This window comes from Protobothrops mucrosquamatus, unplaced genomic scaffold (genome assembly GCF_001527695.2).
Source record: "Protobothrops mucrosquamatus isolate PMUCROS unplaced genomic scaffold, P.Mucros_1.0 scaffold56, whole genome shotgun sequence".
Taxonomy (NCBI): domain Eukaryota; kingdom Metazoa; phylum Chordata; class Lepidosauria; order Squamata; family Viperidae; genus Protobothrops; species Protobothrops mucrosquamatus.
Genome location: NW_015386436.1, coordinates 1,136,532 through 1,158,635, shown reverse-complemented (window position 1 = coordinate 1,158,635; position 22,104 = coordinate 1,136,532). Strand labels below are relative to the sequence as shown.

The 22,104-nt window shown below is 53.3% G+C and overlaps 1 protein-coding gene across 13 annotated transcripts; it reads left to right on the top strand.

Moving 5' to 3' along the window:
- Positions 1–3,911: 3,911 nt before the first annotated feature.
- On the top strand, positions 3,912–21,817 carry TLE3 (TLE family member 3, transcriptional corepressor). 13 transcript variants are annotated; one of them, XM_015811913.1, is made up of 20 exons: positions 3,912–3,935; positions 4,472–4,572; positions 4,716–4,779; positions 6,341–6,385; positions 7,894–7,956; positions 8,917–8,991; positions 11,473–11,677; positions 12,086–12,102; positions 13,020–13,142; positions 13,409–13,459; positions 13,740–13,886; positions 14,659–14,764; positions 15,203–15,393; positions 15,857–15,933; positions 16,282–16,531; positions 17,555–17,802; positions 18,837–18,984; positions 19,551–19,701; positions 20,084–20,160; positions 20,425–21,817. In XM_015811913.1, the coding sequence occupies exons 1-20, from the start codon at positions 3,912–3,914 to the stop codon at positions 20,530–20,532; spliced, it is 2,271 nt and encodes a 756-aa protein (XP_015667399.1). In that variant the 3' UTR covers positions 20,533–21,817. The 13 variants fall into 13 exon arrangements, with proteins under 13 accessions (XP_015667399.1, XP_015667397.1, XP_015667395.1 ...); XM_015811911.1 differs by having other exon boundaries at positions 14,659–14,791; positions 15,203–15,378; XM_015811909.1 differs by having other exon boundaries at positions 14,659–14,791.
- The last annotated feature ends 287 nt before the right edge of the window (positions 21,818–22,104 follow it).

The following is a 22,104-nucleotide window of genomic DNA, read 5'->3' as shown; positions in this document are numbered from 1 at the left end:
AAGGGCTTAAAAAGGTTAAGTTCAGTATACTGGAAGTAAGAAATAGCTCTCAGCATCCTTGTGATTTTTTCTGAAAAGATAAAACTGGAAAGACAACTGGATTACTAATAGTATATAAAGTATCACTTCAGGGCTGATAACCTGTTCCACCAATCCCAGTACTTCCCTACTAGGTGGCAGATAAATTGCTCACTCTCCGTGCCCGATAATCCCCAGCTGGAACAAGGTGGCACTTCCAACGCCATTTCTCAACCCGGCTTTCTTCTTTGCTGTAGCTGTAGTCATAAGCAAACATATTGTGACCTTGAACTATTTTAACAAGCCCTCGGTGCATGTATGTTTACACATTGCTTTTTGCAAAAGGGAAGACTCCTGTTTGTCCAAAGGCAGGTGAGTTTCTGCTGGGATGGCTGAAGGCTGGGCCTCCCCACCCACTTTGTGGGAGTGTGCAAGCCAAGCTCCTCTTGGGGAACTGTTTGCTTTGCTCTGAACACTCGCAGGCAGCCAATTATCTCTGCAATCTGTGCCCTGCCTTGAGTGCACCATCTGTTTTGAACCCGGAAGGAAATTTGCACAATGGAAGGTGGAGGAGACACAAGGAAATCTTTCTCATAAAAGTGTCTGGAATTATTGCAGAAGCCTGCAAAGTGATTTAATGGAGCACTCCAGGTAGACACAGCCTCCCCAAGACAGCCAAACCTAGCCCAGTACATTATTAATGTAATATGATTTTTTCTTCTGAAGGGAGAGACATCGAGGTGGCAGAACCTAGAGTGAGTGTGTTTCTGTCGACTCTCTTCTATACTGTACTGCAGGATTTAAAAAATGGTGTTTTCAAGAGAGATGCAGGTCTCTGCTGCCTGTTTCTGAACTTCTAGATCACTGGTTCTCAACCTGTGGGTCGGGACCCCATTTGGGGTCGATCGACCATTTCACGGGGGTCGCCAAGCAAGGCTGTCCGCCATTTTTTTTTCCTTTTCCGGCGGGTGCCTTACCTCCCTTGAGCTGGGCCAGCTGGTGGTCGGCCTGCTCTGTCTCTGCCGCTTGCCAGCTACGCCTCGGCCAGCGCAGGGGGCGGAACCACGCATGTGCGGCGCTCCCGGGCAGGGAAAGTCCTCGACTTACGACTGGTTGGGTAGTCCTCGACTTACGACCGGTTGGGTAGTCCTCGACTTACGACCGGTTTAGTCCTCGACTTATGACCGGTTTAGTCCTCGACTTACGACCGGTTTAGTCCTCGACTTACGACCGGTTGGGGGTCGCAGTATTAAAAAGGTTGAGAACCACTGTTCTAGATGTAGGCAGAGGTTGGCACAAAGGCTGCTTTGCTGCATTGCACTGGTTTATCTTCCTTCGGGATAATTCTTGACGACGAGATAATCCATACAGAAATGTTTGTACTTCTCTGAAAACTAGGAAGTCCGTTTTCCCACTCCAAAGCGGCTCTCCTCCCAGCCAGCTATAATGTTACACAATCAATGAGCGATCTAGAACCGTTTGAGGACTTGTCCCCTTTCAGCGCAAGCAGCGCCACATTGCAGTGGAGATTTCCGACGACGTTGCTTCCTCGAAAGATCCTTGCTTATAACTGGGCGGTGGAATTGCGGGGATAGCGACCCTCCCTCTCCCTCTTCCACAAAACGAAGCGTTTCCCCAGTCCCGTTTGGCGGGCTTCACCGAGGGCGGCCGGCAGACAGGCCTGCAGCCGTGCAAACCGGCTCCCTTCCCGTCGCTCATTCCAGCCTTGTTCAAACCGGCGGGGAACGGAAAACTTCTCTCCGTGCTGCGCGCACTCGGGCACCGGCTGCCTCTCCCGGCCGTCTGATCGTGAGCGCGACCGGGGCCGCCCATCCCGGCTTCGGGACAGGCCAGGGCCGTCTTTTGGGCCGTCAGCCGCGGCAGACTCCGGCGCCCGGACTCCTCAGCCACGCCGGCCTTGCCCTGCCCGCGAGGGGCTGCCCGGCACGCGGCTGGCTGCGGAACGGCGGCGGCTGCCCTCTTGCGGCGGAGGCCGGTGCCCGGACGGTCTTCCGGCGCAGGGCAGCGACCGATCGCGGGAGCTGGAGAAGCCCGTCCGAGCTAAGGGGAAGCCCTCCCGGGGCAGGAGAGCCGCCCAACCGGCAGCGCTCGGCTCCACGGCCCGCGTGGGCTTGACGGACAGCTGAGCCGGCGGAGTAGCAGCCTACGGCCAATGGGCGGCCGGGAAGGCGCTTGCCCGGACGCCGATTGGCTGTCCTTCCCTTGCGCGGCCGTGCTCCACGTGGGCGGAGTGGTCGAGGGGCGGGCGCCAGCCTCTCTCGTGACGTCACGGGCCGTTTGGGCCTCCCGGGCGCGGCGGCTCTCACGCCAAAGAAGCCCCGACTCCCCCGGGGGCGGCCCGGCGCTTTGCACGCTCCTAGGAGCCCCATTGGCTCCGGCGGCTCAGGCGAGGGCGACCCTTCGGCACAGCTACCGCCCCCGCCCGGGAGGCCGCGAGGGAGTCCTCGGCGCCTTCTCCGACCGGCGCTTCCCGGCTGCGGGGGGGGGGGGAGGGTCCCCGGCGGCCCCGCAGGCGAAGCGCGGCCGCTTCTGTTGGCGCGGCTGAGGGCAACCAGCCCTCCCTTCGCTCCTGCCTGGGGGCAGCCCACAAAGGCCGCCGCGGCCCTGGCCTTCCGCCCGCCCGCCCGCGAGTCTCTGGCTTGGCGCGCCCCGGGAGCCGGACGGGGTCGCGTGTACCGCCCCGCCGGCGCTCAGCTGACCGGGGACGCCCACCTAGTGGAGCGGCTACTGGGCACGGGGGCCTCGTTGCGCTGCAGCAGCCGCGGCTAACGAGGCGGCCCGGCTTTCCCTTCCCCGCCGGAGGGCTCGCTCTGCCATCTCGCCCGAAATGCCTCGGCGGAAGCCCGGTCTAGATCGGACGGCAGGAGGCGAACCCCACCGCCCGGCTCGGCCGCGGAAGCCGAGGGCACGGAGGCCGGGACCGCCCCGGGAAGCGCCGCCGCTCGCTGGCCGGGCTGTCCCCGCAGGCAGCCGCGGGACGCTCCCCGCCCCCTCCTCCCGGGCCCCAATCAGAGCGGGAGCTCCCCACGTGGGATCCCCGCGTGGTGATTGGCGCAGAGCGGCGGGGACGCGCGCCCTCCCCTCCTTCGCCCAGCTTCCCTCTTTCTTCCTGCGGCCGCCGCCTCCGCCGCCGCTGCCCCCCCCCCCCGGCGCTGCTGGAGTGGAGCCCGACGGTGCGGAGCAACCGCGGAAGGAGCCGGCGGCGCTTGCGCCCCTCCCCGGACACCGCCGCGGACGCCAGGCGCTCCTTCCCCTCGGGGCCGCGGCGCCCCCGCTTGGCCCGCCGACCCTGGCCGGAGCGGGCGCCTGGGGACGCGGAGCGAGGGAAGTTCGGCGGGGAGTCCTCCGCGGCGGAAGCGCTTCCGCGGCCTGGCTGGATTTCCGCGGAGACGCCTCTCTTGGCCCGCCCGCCCGGGCTTTGTTCGCCTGCCGTTTTCCGGCTGCCCGCGGGGAGGATCGTGGCGCAGCGCTCGGCCCGGCCTCGCTCCGCTCCGGATCCCGGGAAGGCGCGTGGGCGGAGTGCCGGTGCTGCGCGCAGCTCTCCGGCTTGGCTGAGCGGCGCCGGGTCGGGATCGGGCCGGGGGGCATCCTCGGGAGCCTGGAGGGCTAGGATGCCCGGGAGCCGCGGCGCTGCCATCTCGCCCGTCGCCGCCGCCGCCCGCCCGGGGGAAGCCCGGCCGCCCCCGCCGCTGCCGCTCCGCCCGGAGGAGGAGGAGGAGGAGGAGGAGGAGACGCGCCAGGCTCCCGGCGGCGGCGGGGACGGCCAGGGGGGCGGCGGGTGCTGAGCCGCCCGCCCTCGCTTCTTTTGTCCCGGCTTCAGGAGAGTCCTGGTTCCCGTCGCGGCGGGCCGGCCGCGCCTGCCAGGGCAGGCCATGTATCCGCAGGGGCGGCACCCGGTGAGTGGCGCTGGGCCCCGCCCGGGGAGCCCTCCTGGGTCGGGCAGAGGGCCGCCTCCGCGCAGCCCCTCCCCCCGTCGGTCCGCTAGCCATGCTCTCTGCCCCCGGTCCCTCCTCCCTTGCCGTCGGTGAAACTGCGGGTGGGGAAAGGCGAAGTAATAGATTGGCCACCCCGCCTCGTCGAAACTCGCCGGGGCCCTGGCAAAGTTGGTTTATTGGACTTAGGACTCGGATGTGTGTCTAACCGCATCTCTGGTCAGGGAGGCTCTGGAATATGATGCTGTCTGTTGTCATTTGCTCACTAAGGCTTCACCCCAATATTCAGTTCTTAATTTTGCTCCCCCCCCCAGCTCTGTTGAGCGAGGCTCTCTAGCCAACCCGTTGCTCTTTGGGGTGGGGGAGCCCAGACGGTTCTCCCAGCAGCCTTTCCCCCTGGTGCTGGGAGGGAAGGGTCTGAAGCCCCACCCCAGTTGTGCTGGCATGGGGAGGGGTAGTTGTGCTCCCCCTGGCCCCCAGTCAACGTGTTTCTTCCTCAGGGCCCCCACCAGCCTGGACAGCCCGGCATTAAATTCACAGTGGCTGAATCCTGTGACAGGATTAAGGATGAGTTCCAGTTTCTGCAGGCCCAGTACCACAGGTGAGCCTCCTGCACGCTCATCCTCCGCTCAGCTCGTATCTTTCAGGGGCACTCTTGGCTTTACTTAAATAAGGGGGTCAGGAAGTGCATTTGAACAAATGATGTTTTGTATGTCGTGTCACTTTAAATTTCCTATTTTGTAGCCTGAAAGTGGAGTATGATAAGCTTGCAAATGAAAAGACAGAAATGCAGCGCCATTATGTCATGGTAAGAGACACCTGCACGGAACAGCGCTGGGAGGGATCTGCTTGCTCATCACTTTTGAGTCCCGCTTATTGGGGCTCTCAAAAGTTCTACTTGAATAATACATCAGGAAGGGGTGCTGTACTAAACTACCAAAATTGTGTTCAGTGTCACTTCTCTTCTTGGGGACTCACCCTAACCCAGAAGGATTACTGGGCTAGAGGTGGCCTCATCATGTCCCCAGGAGGAATATAAGATCGGTGGTGGGTAAATGTTTGATCGGTGTGGTATGTAGTCAGCTGCTTTTGCTCCTGCCGTCGTCGTTTCCCCTCTGCATTCACTGCTGCCGCAAATCTTCCCTGTTGTTGTGGCTGTTCAGTAATTATTCTAGGCAGAAGTTAATAACTTGGGTGGCAAGGCCTGTCTGATGACATTTGGGTATGCGAAGCTTGTTGAGATTTTTAAGATAATTGTAGCTGCCCCAAATTCCCTATTTGTTTATGGGACCCTAAAGATTTGCTCTGAATGGGAAGCTTCTATCCACAGTGGCTTTATCTGGCTGGGGAAACTGAGGCAGCCTTGCTTCAGAGCAGTGGCTATTTCTCCTTCTAGGCCTCCAGATATGCAGAGTGGGATGTCTGTGGCCATTTTCTTGCATATAAGCTGGTTATGTATTCCTTGACAGATCATCAACTGATTTCCTGTTCATGCTCAGCTCTTGGGTTGTGTACGGAGTATTCCAGGATAATTCTATTGTATAAGCATTGTATAGTGTTCCTCTATGTAGAAAAGTCTGGCCTAGTTGGCATTGTTTGTAAATTGGGAGCTTGCAGCAGAGAGCTTCTGCTGTCCTGGATCATTAAGTTGCTGAGTTGATGGGTGGTGATGGTATCCATCCCGATGACTTCCACTACTCAGAGCACCTTATGCCTTACATTGTAGTGTCGGAGGGAGCCCCAGGGAAGCTTCCAAGGACTGCTTGGGCTGTGTACGTCTTGGAAGCAGCAAGGGCTCAGCTTGTGCCTGGGTGGCTGAGAGTTTGGCCATTTGCTCAAGGGAAGAGACGTTTGAGGACAGTCTTTTTCTAGTTTTGCTAGGCGCAGGGGTAGGCAACCTCGGCTCTTTTATGACTCATGGACTTCAACTCCCAGAATTCCTGGGTCAGCATAGCTCATGGACTTCAACTCCCAGAATTCCTAAGTCAGCATAGCTCATGGACTTCAACTCCCAGAATTCCTGAGTCAGCATAGCTCATGGACTTCAACTCCCAGAATTCCTGAGTCAGCATAGCTCATGGACTTCAACTCCCAGAATTCCTGAGTCAGCATAGCTCATGGACTTCAACTCCCAGAATTCCTGAGTCAGCATAGCTGACTCAGGCATTCTTGGAGTTGAAGTCCATGAGCCATAAAAGAGCCGAGGTTGCCCACCCCTGTGCTAGGGTGACCTGTACAAAACCGAGGTGTTTTGAGATTCTAATAAATTCAGGTTTTGTCATTTTGATGTTGAATGTTGGGCATGCTTAGTTTCTTCCAGACGTTTCTTGCATAGTTAGTAAAAAGCTTGTCCCGCTTTTGTTTTTCAGTACTATGAAATGTCTTACGGGTTGAACATTGAAATGCACAAACAGGTGAGTTGCCTTCCTTGAAAGCCCCTGCCTTTCCCAAGGGACTCTAAGATCGGGCCCTGTAGACTTGGGGTGCAGTTGTGGGCGGGAGTGGATAGAGAGTGCTTTTCCCCTTGGCCTGAATTCAGGGTGGCCAAAGGATCCACAGAACAGTGGTGCTTCCTTGACTCTGCGAGTAAACTTCATTTCAGCCGTTGTAGCCAAATTCTGGCAGTATTTTTTCAACAGTAATATATCTTGGAATTTGCCTTGCTTTAAGCAAGAGTGCATTTTACTATATTTATTTCCTTATTGGAAAATATATCCCACCATTCATTCAGAAGTTCAAGCCAGATCATGGTAGGCTGCCCTCAATTCCCCATCCGACAGAACTGCCAGATTGGTTGGCAAACAGAAGGTGACCTGCTTGGCATCCTAACGAGCCTCTCCCAGTTTAACCTAGATTCCCCTTTCCAGTCCCACCTCTCCACCATCTGCTGGGCACCTTGCAGCTCGCAGAATGGCTCTCATCTGCTTGATGGCTGTGAACTGGTATCACCCCATCAGATCCTTCATTAAGGTCACAAAGCCATCTGGCTGCCCCTTTTTGCAGGTGCCTTGAAAAGTGGGTTTCTGGTTATTTTACTTATTTTTCTTAACTAGTCAAAAGTAGGGGGCCAACTGCTTATCTCCCAAGGGAGCAAGAGCCACCTAGCACCAAGCTGCTTGACCTGGGCCACCTGTAAGGACCCACCTCAGCTAACCACCCAAGAAAGCAGAACCCTTGAAACAGGCATTGTCTCAAAAGGAACTCAGAATTGGTCGCAGTATTCCAGGTGTGGTCTTACTAGGGTTTTATTTACCTTACCTTTATGGTTATTCTAATTAGAGCAACTTTTACTAATAAAAATAGGGCCACCTTGATTTTTTAAAAATTGTATATTATGTTATTCTTATTTGTTGGCTGCTTTGAAGTGGAAAATCAAAGGCCCAGGGTGCAGCGAGAGATGGCTGTCTGATGCTGGGCCTTGTAAGAACTGGGCAGTTTGAAACCAGGCAGGCAATCCCAGGACTCACACATAGCGTGATGTTGTCGGTTCCAGCAAAGCTCTGCTCCTCCAAAACGGCTCGGAGGACAGTGCTTCATCAGAGCTGTAGGCCTTCCACAAACAGAGTTTTCAAGCTCAAGAGCTCCACTTTCTCCAGCTTATGACGGCCTCTCCGCTTCGTTCCTTTCAGAGGAGGGCTGGTGGAGAGTCTCGCTATGCCCAGCTGCGGGGGGGCAGGGGTGTAGAGGCTTGCACATTTTTAGTTTCTGGGCTCTGCAGCTGGACGTGAGAATGATGTCCCGTCCCAGGTTTGGCTCCCTGAAATTTGACTCCATTGTGGTGATGAAAGAAATTCTTGTTTTTCAAGTACTTGCAGAGTTTCTGTAAATGCTGCTTCTGAAAGTTTTTTTCTTCTGAAAAATACAGTCGCCAATGACAGTCAAATCAATTCATTCTCTCTTTCCTCTCTCCTCACACTTTTAGACAGAGATTGCTAAGAGGCTGAACACGATTCTCGCCCAGATCATGCCTTTTCTATCGCAAGAGGTAAGATGCTCTTTGGAACGCAGGGAGACTTTGCAGGGCAGAAAGTCTAAGCCAGACTTGACATGCCTCCCAACAGCACCCACTGGAAAAGTCTGCCTCCTGCATCTCACCTGGGCACCCCCGAGGAACATGACAGGAGCAGGCCTGTGGCAGGAAAGCCAGGGGCACAGTTTTGTTTTCACCTGGAGACAAGCGTCTGTCCTCTCCCTTCCGTACCTGAGTACTTTGGAATAATTGCCCATCTTCTAAGGCCACTTGCTTGCAAAACTGCCTGAGCCTGTCACAGTCTTCGTGGTTTATTCCCTGTGCCAGGCCAGATGGCAGCCTGGTTTCAATATGCCCCTTAATAGCCTGAGGTGCAGGTGGGGCAAAGATCCAGAGAGCCCATGTGCCAGCTTCTTACCTGCTGGGGACCACTTCCTTTCGTGTGGCATCGCTTGCCTCCCTGCTCCCTCCACCTCCTTCCTCTTTGCTCTGGGACAGCTGCTTTGCTTAGGCATGTTGGCTGGTGATATTTCCCAAAGTTTGCTCTTTTAAAGACTCGCCCACCAGACGTGATTGGCTTGAGCCAATTATGGGCCATAATGCACCAGTTACCTTTTCTCTTGCCAAGTCTGGCTCATTTTTTTCCACTCTCTAAGCTAGTAGTTGAGCTGCAATATTAGGGAATCTGTGACTGGTTCCCCTCATTCCTCACCACCAGTCTGTCTGCTAGGGGTGCAGCACAGACCCATCTAGACAGCCACAGATCCTCCCTCCCTCCCTCCCTGTCGATGCCATTTTCTTAATGACCAAGCAAGGACAGCCGGGAAGTGTGGCTTGAGAATCTGGTGAGCCTTCTCTTAGGCGTCCCCACCAAGTTGCAAGAGCCCCGGACTTCTCTGGCCGCTGAATTGGCCGACTTCTGGATCGCAGGTGTGCCCTCGGAGGGCTTCCATCTTTCCGCCTGTCTCTCCACAGCACCAGCAGCAAGTGGCTCAGGCAGTTGAGCGGGCCAAGCAGGTGACCATGACGGAGCTGAATGCCATCATTGGGGTAGGTGGAGTCGTGATTGCCTCTCACTGAAGGCACTTGCTCTGCTTCTGTGGCGTACCACGGACCGGGGGGAGAAGGGCAGCCTGCCAGAGAGCGGCCGGCAGCTTCTCTCCTCCCTCTGGGGCTAACGTGGCTGGACTGTGGGTTGCCTGCCTTTATAGGGCTCCTAGAAAGGGCACATGGGGGAAGGAAGAGGACAGAGGCTTCTTGGGACAGCGATGGTGATGTGCCAGTCAAAATGTGGGCATGGGGGATTGTGCCACAGCAGGAAGCATCAGCTTTGGGTTAGCAGTTCTCTGCTGTGCACAGGCCAGGGAGATGCTGCTTGTGGCCTTTGTTCCCTGACTGTCCAATAGCACATCCCGACAGTCCTGGGGTGAATGGAAATTCCCCCAGAGCCATGTTCAAGCATTGCATTCATACATACATTCAACCTAACATTAAGTTCACAAGATTTGCTTGGAGGCCTCAGTCAGGCTTCCCATCCATCGCCCTGAGGTGATTGTTCTCTTTCTCTAATTAAAAATGGTCTTGAAACCATCAGCCCTTCTGCTTTGATGGCTCTGGACGGCTTGGCGTGGGGCTGCCGGGCATTATGGGGCCAGTGCAAGGGACTCTCTCTACCTGCCTCCCCTGAAAGTCAGAGGAATCCGACCGAGGCTTTTAGGCTCTTTCTCCGATAATATTTGGGTGAGGTCAAAGTCTCAAGCAAACAGTGGGGGGGAATTGCTTCCTGGAGGAGTAGTGCTGCCCTTCCTGGCATTTATTTATTGATTTCTTAAATCTGTCTCCTTGTGTGGCCGATACAGGCAGTCATGCAACAGGGGAGCTTCCCCAAAGCAGATTTATGCGTCTGGTGGCCTCGTTTTGACCCAGAGTGCTTGGGATTTGCATCAGTTTGGATGGGAAGAAACCACCTTGGCTGCTTTTGTTTTTGAATTATCCTGAGATATTAGGAGCACCCCCCCCCCTCTACAGAGGGCAAAAGAGCCATTTTCTTTTTCTGCCTCCCCAGGACTGAATCCGTCACTCCTCCAAAGCCTCAGTCTGTTATTAGGCAGACTGCATACTTTTCCTGTTTTTGTCCAACACGAGAGGCTTCCCCGTAGATGTTTCCTGGAGTTATGCCAAGGCTTCTGGCACATTAGATACTCGTTGAGTCACTACTTTGTCTTTAAGATGCCACAAGAGGTTTACATTTTCCCTTCCTTTGAAAACGTTCCCAGTAGAAATAAGGTAGGAATGGAGCTTGAAATGCAGATGGAGGTACAGCCCCTCCCAGGACGTTTCCTTCCCACTTAGTGGGGGCTCTCTTGGCCCGGGCATCCTGTGGAACCTGCCTCCTCTACTTAGCACTAACCTCCTGGCACGCAAGGAGCCCAAAGCCGGAAGGAAGCCGAACAAAATGGTAGGGGAGGAGGGGCCGCTTCAGCCCAGCCTCTATTTGTGACCTGTGACGGACTTCCCTCCCTCCCTCCCTCTCCTGCCCACTTTGCTTCAGGCCTTTGAAAGTGAGCCCTGGTTCACTTGTAGCTCTGGAAACGATTAGAAGGCTTGAGTAAATGTAATGCAAGTGATGAACCATTAAATCAGCTAACAAAGCCGTGAAGCAGGATGTGCATAATCCAATTAAAACTGCTCAACATCCCAAGATACGTTCCTCTGCCAGGCTTCCTTGCACGTTCCTGCTGCCTCTTTGCGGCCTGCAGTGTGTCTTTGGAGAGAACAATAGGTGTGTGTGTGATTGCTAGTTCTCCCTCCAGTGGGAAACTGGCTCCAAGATCAAAGTACAGATAGAGATTTTTTTGTGGGGGCTGGAGCTCAGCAGATGTCCGTCTGTGCAGAGCAATCCTTTGGCACGGATATAACACGGAATGCAAGGTGGTGGTGGCTGGCCAGGGCTGGGCATGATGTTTGATGAACAAGAGGGGTGCAGAGTCCTGCCAGGGAGAACTGGAGGAGCTGGGAAGGGATGACCTGGAGGGCTTTTAGTTGGATGCCGGAGCAGACCCGTCCTCCATTCCTTCAGAGGACTAGAACACTTGAATGCCCTGCAGGGAGGGAGGCCTCGGTGGGGGTTGGGGAAAGGGGCCCTTTGGTCATGGAACCGTCTGCTTCAAGAGACGCAGCCCTCCTTGCTTTGCAGAACAAGCCTGGACTGACAGGTTAACTTGACCTGGAGCCAGGAGCCTATATATCTTATCCTGCAAATCCTCCTGCTTTGCTTTTGGGAGCAACCTTACCTGGGCAGATTTGTGAAGTCGTGTCCGACCCATCGCGACCCCATGGACAACGTTCCTCCAGGCCTTCCTGTCCTCTACCATCTCTTTCCTCGGTGGTCTTACAGGAGGGTGTTCTGGGAGGGGGTGTGAACCTTTTCTTCCCCACCCCCCTCCCTCTTTCCCTCTGGGCAAGTGGAGGGGGGGTCTGCGCAGTGTTTGGACTTCCTGCTGTTTCTCACTGTGGGCTTTTTTGCTGCAGCAGCAGCAGTTCCAGGCCCAGCACCTCTCCCACGCCCCTCACGGGCCTCAGGTACAGCTGCCGCCTCACCCGTCAGGCCTGCCGCCCCCAGGGATCCCCCCTGTCACAGGGAGCAGTTCGGGGCTCTTGGCCCTTGGGACCCTCGGCAGCCAAGCACACTTGGCTGTGAAAGACGAGAAGCATCAGCACGATCTGGACCATCGAGGTGAGGACATCGTCTTCTTCCTTGACCCTTCGGCCTGCCGGCCTCTTGCTTTTGTGTCTCTGGAAGCTCTTGAGCACTCGGGGAGGGGGGGGGGCTAAGTATCAGCCAGTTCCCCCCTCCCCAGAGTACTTCCCAGGCTAGTGGAATTCTACCCACCAGTAGCGTGAATGTTGCACTGGCTTCTCCTACTTCTCCCAGGTGTGTGCAAAGCTGTTGTGTTGCTGCCTGCCTTCCCCTTGGTGTTCCTCTCCGTTGTTTTGTCTGGGCCCTGGTTGCTTCTTCAGAACAAAAGCCAAACCAGGAAGGCCCACTTTGGAAGACTGATGTTCTCTTTTATCCTTGTTTCTCTCCTGCCCCCTTTCTTGTGTTTCCTTTCCATTGCTGTGACTTGGGCTGCATTCTGGAAAGACCGTGACTCCAGCGTGGTAAGTCTCCCTTTTGTTTTGCCACCGCCATTTTTTGACCTTTGATTGCTTTATGAGCTGTCTGTCTTCTGAAACTGGCTGCCTCCCCCCACATCTAGCTAAAATCCAAATTTCTGGCTATTGAAACGATGTTGATTCCTGGGAAGAGTGCGCCCTTCTCTGCACAATCATTCGATTGATTAGGAGATTCTTCCTGGGTGCTGAAGTTTTGGGCACAAGCAGCAGCAGGATCCCTAATTAAGAATGTTCCCCATTGCCTCCCCTTTTTCCTTGGGTCCTTTTTTCTCCATTTCCTACAATTTTGGCTGGATCAAGGGGAAGCACGTTGGGGCCATTGTGTTGTCTCTATGTTAAATTGATCAACTGTCGTTCATTCAAGTGCTCGAGGTGGTGTGCAAAGCATTATATCTTGTGAGGCGGCTTGGACTGAAACGGAATGGCCGGCCTGCCCACAATCCCCTAGCGAGTTTCTAGGGCTGAGGGTGGAGTGGAACCCAGGTCTCCCCTGTGCCAGTTCTGTCATAGAATGGAAGTTGAAGCCACCCAGAGTCTTTTCTGCCTTTTCTAGTTCTACTTAAAGGAAAGTTTGATTTCTGTATGTGTTTGTGTGTGTGTGTGCGTGCGTGCATACATACATTTTAGTCCCATTATTTGGCTCAAAAGGTTTGCTCACAAAAGCACCATTGGGAAGATCCACGGTGCCCCAAGCATTTCACAGGACGGAGATCCTTTTGGGATTTTCTGAAAGCCTCCTGGGGAGAGACTGACCCTGGATAGGGGAGGCAGCACCCTGTTGCGCTCTCTCTCTCTCTCTCCTGGCACTGATGCCAGTATTCCTGGTAGGAAAACATGTTTGGATCTGGGATCCGATTAATCTCTGGCATTTGCATGAATACCCTTCTCTCCTGCTTGCTCAGAACACCTCCATCTCCCCGTCGGAGAGCCTGCGAGCCAGCGAGAAGCACAGGAGCTCCTCAGACTACGCTGGCAGTGAGCCCAAGAAGCGGAAGGCGGAGGAGAAAGACAGCTTGAGCCGCTACGTGAGTTTTCGGCTCCAGTTGCTTTTTTGTGTCACTGTCAGCCCGTTGACGGCAGCCACCAGTCCCTCTTGTCAAGAAGAATTTAGTCGAGGCCCCAGCAGGAAGGAAACATCCCCGGTTTCCCGTTTGGAAGTGGGGGTGCTAAAGAGGAATGGCCACGGCAGGCGGGTTGAGGGGCGCGTGGAAGGTGCCGCTGGAGGAGTTGCCCCGTGGGCTGGTCTGGAGTTTCGCTTCCTTTTACAGCCCCCAATGCTTTCCTGTTTCAGGATAGCGATGGTGACAAGAGTGATGACCTGGTGGTTGATGTCTCCAATGAGGTAGGCCTGGCTGTGGCCCTCCCTTCCCCTGGCCCTGCATCCCACTCCCCAGAAGAGCAGAGGGTGGGCATTGCCAGGGCACCAGGGCAGGGCGTCCACCATATGGAGACTGCTGAGGAGAAGCAGGCTTATCTAGCTTCTTCCCTTGGCGATTTCTCTTGCCCTGTCAGAGCAGAACTAGGCAGCTTAGCTTAGCTCTGGATCTGTGCTTGCAACCCCCCCAGTGAGGGGAAGGGGCCCTGGAGTGCTGCTTGTGGTGAGTGCTTGTTTTTGTTGCCAGGATCTGGCCACCCCCCGGGTGAGCCCTGCCCACTCGCCTCCCGAGAATGGGCTGGATAAAGCCCGCGGACTGAAGAAGGATGCCCCAAACAGCCCTGCCTCCATCGCCTCCTCCAGCAGCACCCCCTCTTCCAAGGTTAAAGACCATGTAAGTGACCGCATAAGCAGCCATGTCCTTTGCGGGGGACTCCATCTTCCAAGTGTGGTGGTGGTGGTCTCCGTCTCCTGGAACACTGGCCAGCTCCTCTGCGTGGGAGGTGGTCCCTGAGGCTTGACCTACAAGGGTCCAGTGATGGGGGGGGGGCTGCTGTTGCCCAACAAACCTTGGGCCCCTGAAGCTTACCTGATGCGAAGCCAGTCGCGTCCTGCTACTCCAGGTTTTTTCCCAAGGATTGGAGAAGAAAGGTCAGACGGGGGCAGCCCCAGAAAGTCCAAGGGGAAAGGTTAACTCTGTTTTGGGCTAACTCTGATCTGCTCAATTTGGTGATTATTTATTTATTAAGATTTTATGCTGCCCATCTCCCCTCCAAGGTGATTAGATGACCTAGGCATGTGAAAGAGCCGCAGTGAACCAACGATCAAAAGGAAGCTGACCTTCTCCGTATCTAGTGCCTAATGATCATGCTATAACGGATGTTCATTAGACACTAGAATGGGAAACTCCAACTCCTTTGAAATAATTTTGGGAAAATTAATCCCATATCCAATCTTCATTTATAGTTTGATCAGAGGGATGCAGAGAAATCTCTCGCTGGTGAATCATTTTGCAATTTTTGCATCCTGTTTAAAGAAACTGAATTTTAGAATTGATTCTGAGATTGAAAGGCAACCATTTATTCTGTACCTAGTTAAAAAGAGAAAAAAATGTTTAAATGCAACAGGAATAGTCAGACTTTCCCCCAAATCTTCTTTTGGATCAGAATGATAAATCCTCTACCCCTGGTTTAAAGTCCAGCACTCCCACGCCAAGGAGCGACGTACCGACGCCTGGGACAAGCAGCGCTCCAGGCCTCCGACCAGTGCCAGGCAAGATCCCTGGAATGGACCCCCTGGGTAGGTTGTGGTTTGCCTTAATCCACTTGGGGGCTGCTTGCCCCAAAAGGCTGAGGGGGAAGTTTGGATTTTGAGGGCAGTTCGTAGAGTCCCGCAGACGAGAAGGGAGCGTGAGCTCATCTAGAAGGCCCAGTACGAGAACCAGCTATCGCAGCCCCTCCCAGTCCTCTTTAAAAGCCTCCGGTACTCCATCAGCTCCTGTCGCACCCGGTCTGCAGCTGAACAGCTCTTGCTGCTCAGAATTTTTCTTGCACCCCAGCCAGAATTGGCTTCCCTGCAGTTTAGACCCTTGTCCCCTCTTCAGGCACTTTTGGACAAACCAGGGTAGCAGCCTTGTTTGTTCTGCTCAGTTTGATTGCAGAATCCTGCATTTTGTGTTTGATTGTTTGCTTATTCTTTGACTTCTTCTAGCATCTGCCTTAAGGACTCCCATCTCCCTCACCGGCTCTTATGCTGCCCCCTTTGCTATGATGGGGCATCACGAGATGAACGGCTCCCTTGCCAGCCCTGGGGCCTATGCAGGGCTGCACAACATCCCCCCTCAAATGACAGCCGCTGCCGCTGTTGCCTATGGCCGGTCACCAATGGTGAGCTTTGGAGCTGTACGTAGACCTTTTAAGCTCCTTTCTATGTGGTGCGGGTGGGGGGGGGAGGGCAGGGCAGAGATGGAGAACCTCGCGGTCACCCCTGCAGGAAAAGAGCGCACTCATTTTCTTTTCTTTTCAATAATTTTTTTTTTATTCATTAAAATACAAATTTCAAAAAAGGAAAAAAAAGAAAACACAACAACAAAGCAAAATTAGACAGGACAAAAAAAATAAATGTACATTAAAAAAAACACAGTTTATGAACTTCTACAGCTCCATTTACCCAACCCATTTGACCTGACATCTACTATAGATGTGACCCTCGTGCAAATGAGGCAGTGTGCAGGCAGATGTGCGCACACTGACCAGCCACTCACGCGGCCTGGTGGCAATTAGGTTACGGTCTGGTAGTGGGCTGTGGCCCACAGGTTGGGGGCCCCTCTTTTATTGAACGCCTTTCAAAAAATCTCATTTCTAGGTTGGATTTGACCCCCATCCACCAATGAGGGCTCCTGTCCTGCCCTCCAGCCTGGCGTCCATTCCTGGCGGCAAACCGTAAGTTGCTTTAAGCCTTTGTTCCCCCAGTTCAAACTTTTTTAGTCTTGAATCCTGTTCTGTAGAAAGGCAGCTACTTACTAAGGATGGGGGCGGGGTGTTATTTGGCTTCCAAAATGTGGCAGGTGCCACAAAGAGAGCTTGTAGGTGATAACGATCTGTGGAGCCAGCGGAGGAGGTTGAGGATGGAGCCTTGTGCAGCCCTCGGTGCGTTGGGAGATTGTAGAATTGAGGTTAATCCGGTCGTTGAAAAGGCTTTGCCCGAGCAGGGCTCAGCTCTGGGTAACAAAAGCTGCCTTGGCCCTTGTCTTCTCTTTCCCCCCCGCCCCCTCCCTGTCCTCTCCCTAGGGCTTACTCCTTTCATGTGAGTACAGACGGGCAGATGCAGCCAGTTCCATTTCCTCACGATGCCCTGGCCGGCCCTGGCATCCCCCGCCATGCCCGTCAGATCAATACCCTGAGCCATGGCGAAGTGGTGTGTGCCGTGACTATCAGCAACCCAACCAGGCACGTGTACACCGGGGGAAAGGGCTGCGTGAAGATTTGGGATATCAGCCAGCCGGGCGCCAAGAGCCCCGTCTCCCAGCTAGATTGCTTGGTAAGTGGCAGGGCTGGCAGTTGTCTGAACCTGGATTAGAACTCGCACCAAGGTCTGTGTGGGGGGGGGGACTCAGGGTGAAAATAATCACCTACTGAGCTGTCAGCCAGGCTGTTCGTGGGGCTGCCCACCTCCACTTACTTCTGCCTGTCCCATGAGATCCAGCAGAGGAGACACACTTTGCTCCCTTCTTTTAACTGTGATATCTTACGGGAAAGGAAGGATGGCATGTATGCCCCTCACAAGGCTTGGCTGGCCTGGCTTTGCTGGCCTTTCTGAAGGTAAACCCACAGCGATTCCTTTGAGCCCTGGGCCAGGCTGTGGGGTGAGCCCACCTTGCTGTGATGATTCCAAGCTTTGGGGACCACACCATGCACAGTGTTGATTGGTTTCCTATCATTTTTATTGTAGTGGCTGTGGGCTGCCCAGGGGTGAGCGTGGCTGGGCGGTCACAAGGAAAAAAGTTCTTCACCAACTCTGCCTATAGCAGCAGGACGGGCAAGGTGGCCTTTTGGGGGCGGGGGGAGCATCAGGTTCTGAAGGCCAGAAAAGATGTAACTGGAGATGAGATCACTACTTAGGGCCAGCCAATGTCATTGCTTTTTTAGGGGGAAGAGATAGTTGTGGTGTTTGGTTTTTTTTAAAAAAAAATCAAGCTAAATTTGGCACCCTAAGCCTTGCAGATGTTTAAAAACCCATCTATTCCATGTGGCCGGCCTGGTGTAGTTTTGATTGTGTTTTGGTAGGGGCTTTTATATGGGGTATTTTAGAGCAGGCTTTTTATTTAATATTTATTGTGATTTTTATTATCGCCTGTTCACCGCCCTGAGTGCCGTAAGGGAGATAGGGCGGTATATAAATTTAAATAATAAATAAATAAATAAATAAATAATACTTATTTTCCTTTTTCCACAAAGAGTTATCCCAATATAATTGAAGCAGGTGGATCTTCAGGCCTTTCTTAAGGGGTCCTGCCATAACTTTTACTGTTGTGTGGTTCACTGCAGATATTTCCCTCTCCAGAACAGGGATAACTACATCCGTTCCTGCAAACTCCTCCCCGATGGGCGCACACTTATTGTAGGGGGAGAGGCCAGCACCCTCACCATTTGGGACCTGGCTTCCCCTACCCCCAGAATCAAGGCAGAACTGACCTCCTCTGCCCCTGCCTGCTATGCCTTGGCCATCAGCCCAGATGCCAAAGTGTGCTTCTCCTGCTGCAGTGATGGAAATATTGCCGTCTGGGATCTCCACAACCAGACACTGGTTAGGTGAGCTTCCCCAAATCTGAGTGGTTGTTGGTACGAGGGGTCTGCAGGTTGCTTCCGTGTGCTTTTGTTTAGGAGAAGGAAGGCTTCTCGCTGTCTGGCAAAACAAAATTATGCCCGTTGGGAAATAAAATAGGAGAAGCCAAATAGGGGCGAACAGGAAGAGCTGCTTATTCAAGCCCTTCCTTGCTTGCTAGCATTCATCCTGACCGAGAGCCCCAAGCTCTCATCCCCGTGACTCGTTAGCTACGTTGCTTGGCTCTCCAGACTTCCAGCCAGATGCCTGAGAATTCCTTCAGGATGTCAGCCAGATGTTTCTCATACTTGCAAGGGAAGAAATTTGGGTTCATGAATCCCCAGTTTCTGCTTGAGGAGAAAGTGGTCAAGAAAACCTTTGCCCAGGTTCATCTGATGTGCCAGGTGTGCCTTCATCTGGGCCAGGGTTCCTTTCTCATAGCCACCCATGTGTGGAGTGTTGCCCTGTGCCCTCCTGGGGCTGCAGCTGACCCAGAAGGCAGCCATAGGGATGGTTACCAGCAGTTAAGGTATCAGAGTTGTGCTAGTTACCAGCGAGCATCCGGGTACGATAGAAACATATATTCAGCCATGGGGTGGTCTGCTTATCCGAGGACTGCCTTCCCCCCTTGTGTCTGCCCAGGGACCCATCCTTAAAACAGGGTCCATAATGAGTCCTAGGGAGCGTACCGTCACAGTGATGTCACTTCCCATCTGGAGCAATATCCCTGGAGGAGTTTGCGTTGCCTGACTTTGCTGTCCTTGAAGTGAAAGTCTGTCCTTTCCCCAGGCGCTGGGACGCCCTTTCAGTAGGAACTTTGTATGATCGGGCTTTGTTACTTCTTTTATTAGTTTTAGTGCCCACCATCTTATGTGTGGGTAGTTACTGGGGTTTTTATTGTAAGCTGGTCAGAATGAATTGAGTTGAGCGGCTCTGTAAATTTCATAAGTAACAATAAATAAGAGAAGCTTCAGACAGGAGACAGTGAAACTCTCTTTCCTTGTCCTGGTTCCCTTCGCAGGCAGTTCCAGGGTCACACGGACGGCGCCAGCTGCATTGACATCTCCCACGATGGCACCAAACTCTGGACGGGGGGCTTGGACAACACTGTGCGCTCCTGGGACCTTCGGGAAGGCAGGCAGCTACAGCAACATGACTTCACTTCCCAGGTGAGCTTTGCCTTGAGCCCAGAGACCCAGCCTCTCTGGGCCTGATTCCGTGCAGGGAGGAAGAACTAAAAGGACCAACCAAGAAGTGAAGATTACGAACAACGGGTTTCCCCCCCCCTTCCCAGTTCTCTGGGCCCACATGGCTTCTGAAGTGTCAGTGCAGGAGTCCAGCGGTGGCAGAAGGTACTCGGAAAGCTTTCCCCATGTTGATGGAGGTGGATCCTAGGACCAAAAGGAGCCCAGGGGGTTATTTGTGGCCCATTGCAGCTACCAAACCTGCTCCTGGAATCCCAGCCTTAATGGGATTTGAAATTCATGAAACCCAACAGGGGGATTTTGTTTTCAAGGCAAAGACAATCTGAAATAAGACATAACCGGATGCTGAAAAAAGAGGGAGGGGTGTCCCAGGGACGTTTTCTTTTGCAGGGCAGGCGGCCTGGCAGTAGAGCCAGCAGGGACCTTTCTCCTCCTTGCTTTGGGAGCAGTTCAGTTCAGCCTTAGGCCCTGCGGGAGTCGGACTGAGCCGAGAGGCACCTCCCAGCAGCTGCTCCTTGTCTCCTTTGTAGATCTTCTCGCTCGGCTATTGCCCGACAGGCGAGTGGCTCGCGGTGGGCTTGGAGAGCAGCAACGTGGAAGTGCTGCATCACACCAAACCTGACAAATACCAGCTCCACCTCCACGAAAGCTGTGTCCTCTCCCTGAAGTTTGCCTACTGTGGTGAGTGCCTCGTGCAATTCAACAGCAGGGACTGAATCCTGGTGGTTCCCAGGGGGTAGGAAAAGGCTGCTGGAGACCTGGGAAATCTCCTCCTGCAGGCTGGAGGAACCAGACATTTCCTGAAGCTGCAACTAAGCCTCTGCAGCCGGCTTTTTACTCCTGCAGCATTCAGGGGAGGCAGGTGGCCGGTAGGTGTCCTGCCCATTTTGAGAAAAGGTGAGAACAGTAGGACGGCCCCTAGCCAGTGCAGGGAAGAGGCTGGATCACCTGTAGCACTGGCTTCTTGGCAGGGAGTTAAGAAAGTCCTTTGGGTTAATGGTGCGATCCTCATTCCAGCCTTGTTTTCTTGTTGGGAAAGCTAATGCCCGGTTTGTGTCTGTAGGAAAGTGGTTTGTGAGCACTGGCAAAGACAACCTCCTCAATGCCTGGAGGACTCCCTATGGAGCCAGCATCTTCCAGGTGAGAGCCTTCCCCTGCCTTGGGGAAAGGGGGGGGCTGATGGGGGGAGCAGGCATGGCTCCTCCGAGTCTTGAGCGGTCTGCAACTTGTACCATGTCCTGGCAAAGAGAGCCCATCTGCATGTTTGTTCTCCATTTTCTTGCTGCCTGCACGTCGTTGCAGAGGGATGTGCATGTAAGCACAAGGAAGACACTTGCTGATATTGCTCTCTGATCCTGTGAAAACTAAAAGGGATTGTTTCTTCTTTTTATTTTCCCCATCAAGTCAAAAGAATCTTCTTCCGTTTTAAGCTGTGATATTTCAGCAGATGACAAATACATTGTCACAGGTTCCGGTGACAAGAAGGCCACAGTTTACGAAGTCATCTACTGAGTAGCTGTGACTTGACTAATGACTCTGGGAGAAGAACACAAAAGGAGAGCAGCTGAAGGTTCCTTTGATGCCCTCTGGAGGGTTTTGGGACCTGGGTGGATCTTCTGTGATGACCTTGGAATAACTCTGGAAGGAACTTGGAAGCTCAGTCCAGCTGATCGGTGGCAGTGCATTGTCCATGCTGGTTTGTGTTTTTCTCTCGGTTCTCGGTCCTCACACCTCTGATCAGAAGGCAGCTAACCCCCTGGATTTGGATTCAGGAGGAGCCCGCAGGTCTTATTTCCCCAGCAGACTTTTAGGAACTGTAGATAACAGAGGAGTTTCATGCTGAGGCTTCCTTGGTCTGCTGGTCAGCAGCGTGTTGTTGTCCTCTTTGTTTTCTACTGCTGCTGCTGCTGCTGTTTCCTTGGTCTGCTCTCACTCTGTACTGCTTCAGTTTTGCTTCCATTCTGGTGGTAGCCACCATCATTTTCCTCCCAACCTTGCCCTTCCCTTGAAAATATGCTTGGAGATACTCTTACCAGCCTTGTCAGCAGCCTGAGCAAAGGTGTCCTCCGTGAAATGGTTTTCTCTGTTGGATGTGTGAACCAGTTCTTCTGGCCTTAAGTCTTCTCTGGGCCCGGTTTGAGCCTCCGGTTGGATTCGTCTCTCCTGATTCTGATGCAGTGGAGAAGCTGCTGTTTTCGAAGCACTTATCAGTTGGGGCAAGAGGATGCCTTGCCCCCCAAGTGGGCTCTTGCCCACCACAGCCTTCAGACCCAAACACTGAGAGGATGGGTGTTCAAGAACACAACAGTTAACTAATACGCTCAGGGAGCCAAGAAAAAGATAATAGCAACTTGTGGTGGGGTTTTGTTTTTTTTTACTCCAATGAAAGTAAAGTAATAGATAACGTTTAAATGCAGGTTGTTTTTTAAGTTTACTAACGAACATGGTTTCTGTACGGGACGGTGGACGATGGGATTTCTGTGGCTTTTGGCAATTAGTGTTTCAGCCTGTTGGCTTGAGCAACAGTTGTATGTGGGGCAGGGGGCAGGGAGGGAGACCCGTTTCTGGCATTTTTGTACTAAAGGAGTAAATAAAATTAAACATGGGAAATTACATATTTGTGTAGCAGAAGATCTTGCCTTGTAATGTAGCATATGAAAAAGAATTTTTATACCACATTTTATGGATTGTTTTTTAATTGTTGATTTTGATCTGGTTTTTAAAAAGGTAACTATAGCTTAATGGTGAAAAAAACAACTACCTGTTTCTATTAAAGGCCATGCTGGTACACAAAGGAAGATGGAGTGGAAGGTTCTTTGTCTGGGATGCCAAATCGGGTTGAGTGTGTTTTTCCTTCCACTGAAAGGCGCTGAAGGCGCTTAAGCTAGTTTGCATGTGGCATTGGGTTGGGTGAAGGCGCTTAAGCTGAAGGCGCTTAAGCTAGTTTGCATGTGGCATTGGGTTGGGTCATGGAGATGCCATGTGCATTTCTGCAGGTGAACCAAGATGAACATAAACATTTGGTCCAAACTGCAAAAAAAAAAAAAAAAAAGACTTCTGGCTAATAGTGAAGGAAGTTTTCCG

What these genes read in the sequence shown, in the direction of transcription:
- TLE3 (XM_015811910.1), top strand. Translation starts at nt 3,912, where the DNA reads ATGTATCCGCAGGGGCGGCACCCG. An exon ending in TCTCCCAGCTAGATTGCTTG is followed by an intron (nt 16,532 to 17,554) that starts GTAAGTGGCAGG and finishes TTCCCTCTCCAG; the next exon opens with AACAGGGATAACTACATCCG. An exon ending in CCTGAAGTTTGCCTACTGTG is followed by an intron (nt 19,702 to 20,083) that starts GTGAGTGCCTCG and finishes TTGTGTCTGTAG; the next exon opens with GAAAGTGGTTTGTGAGCACT.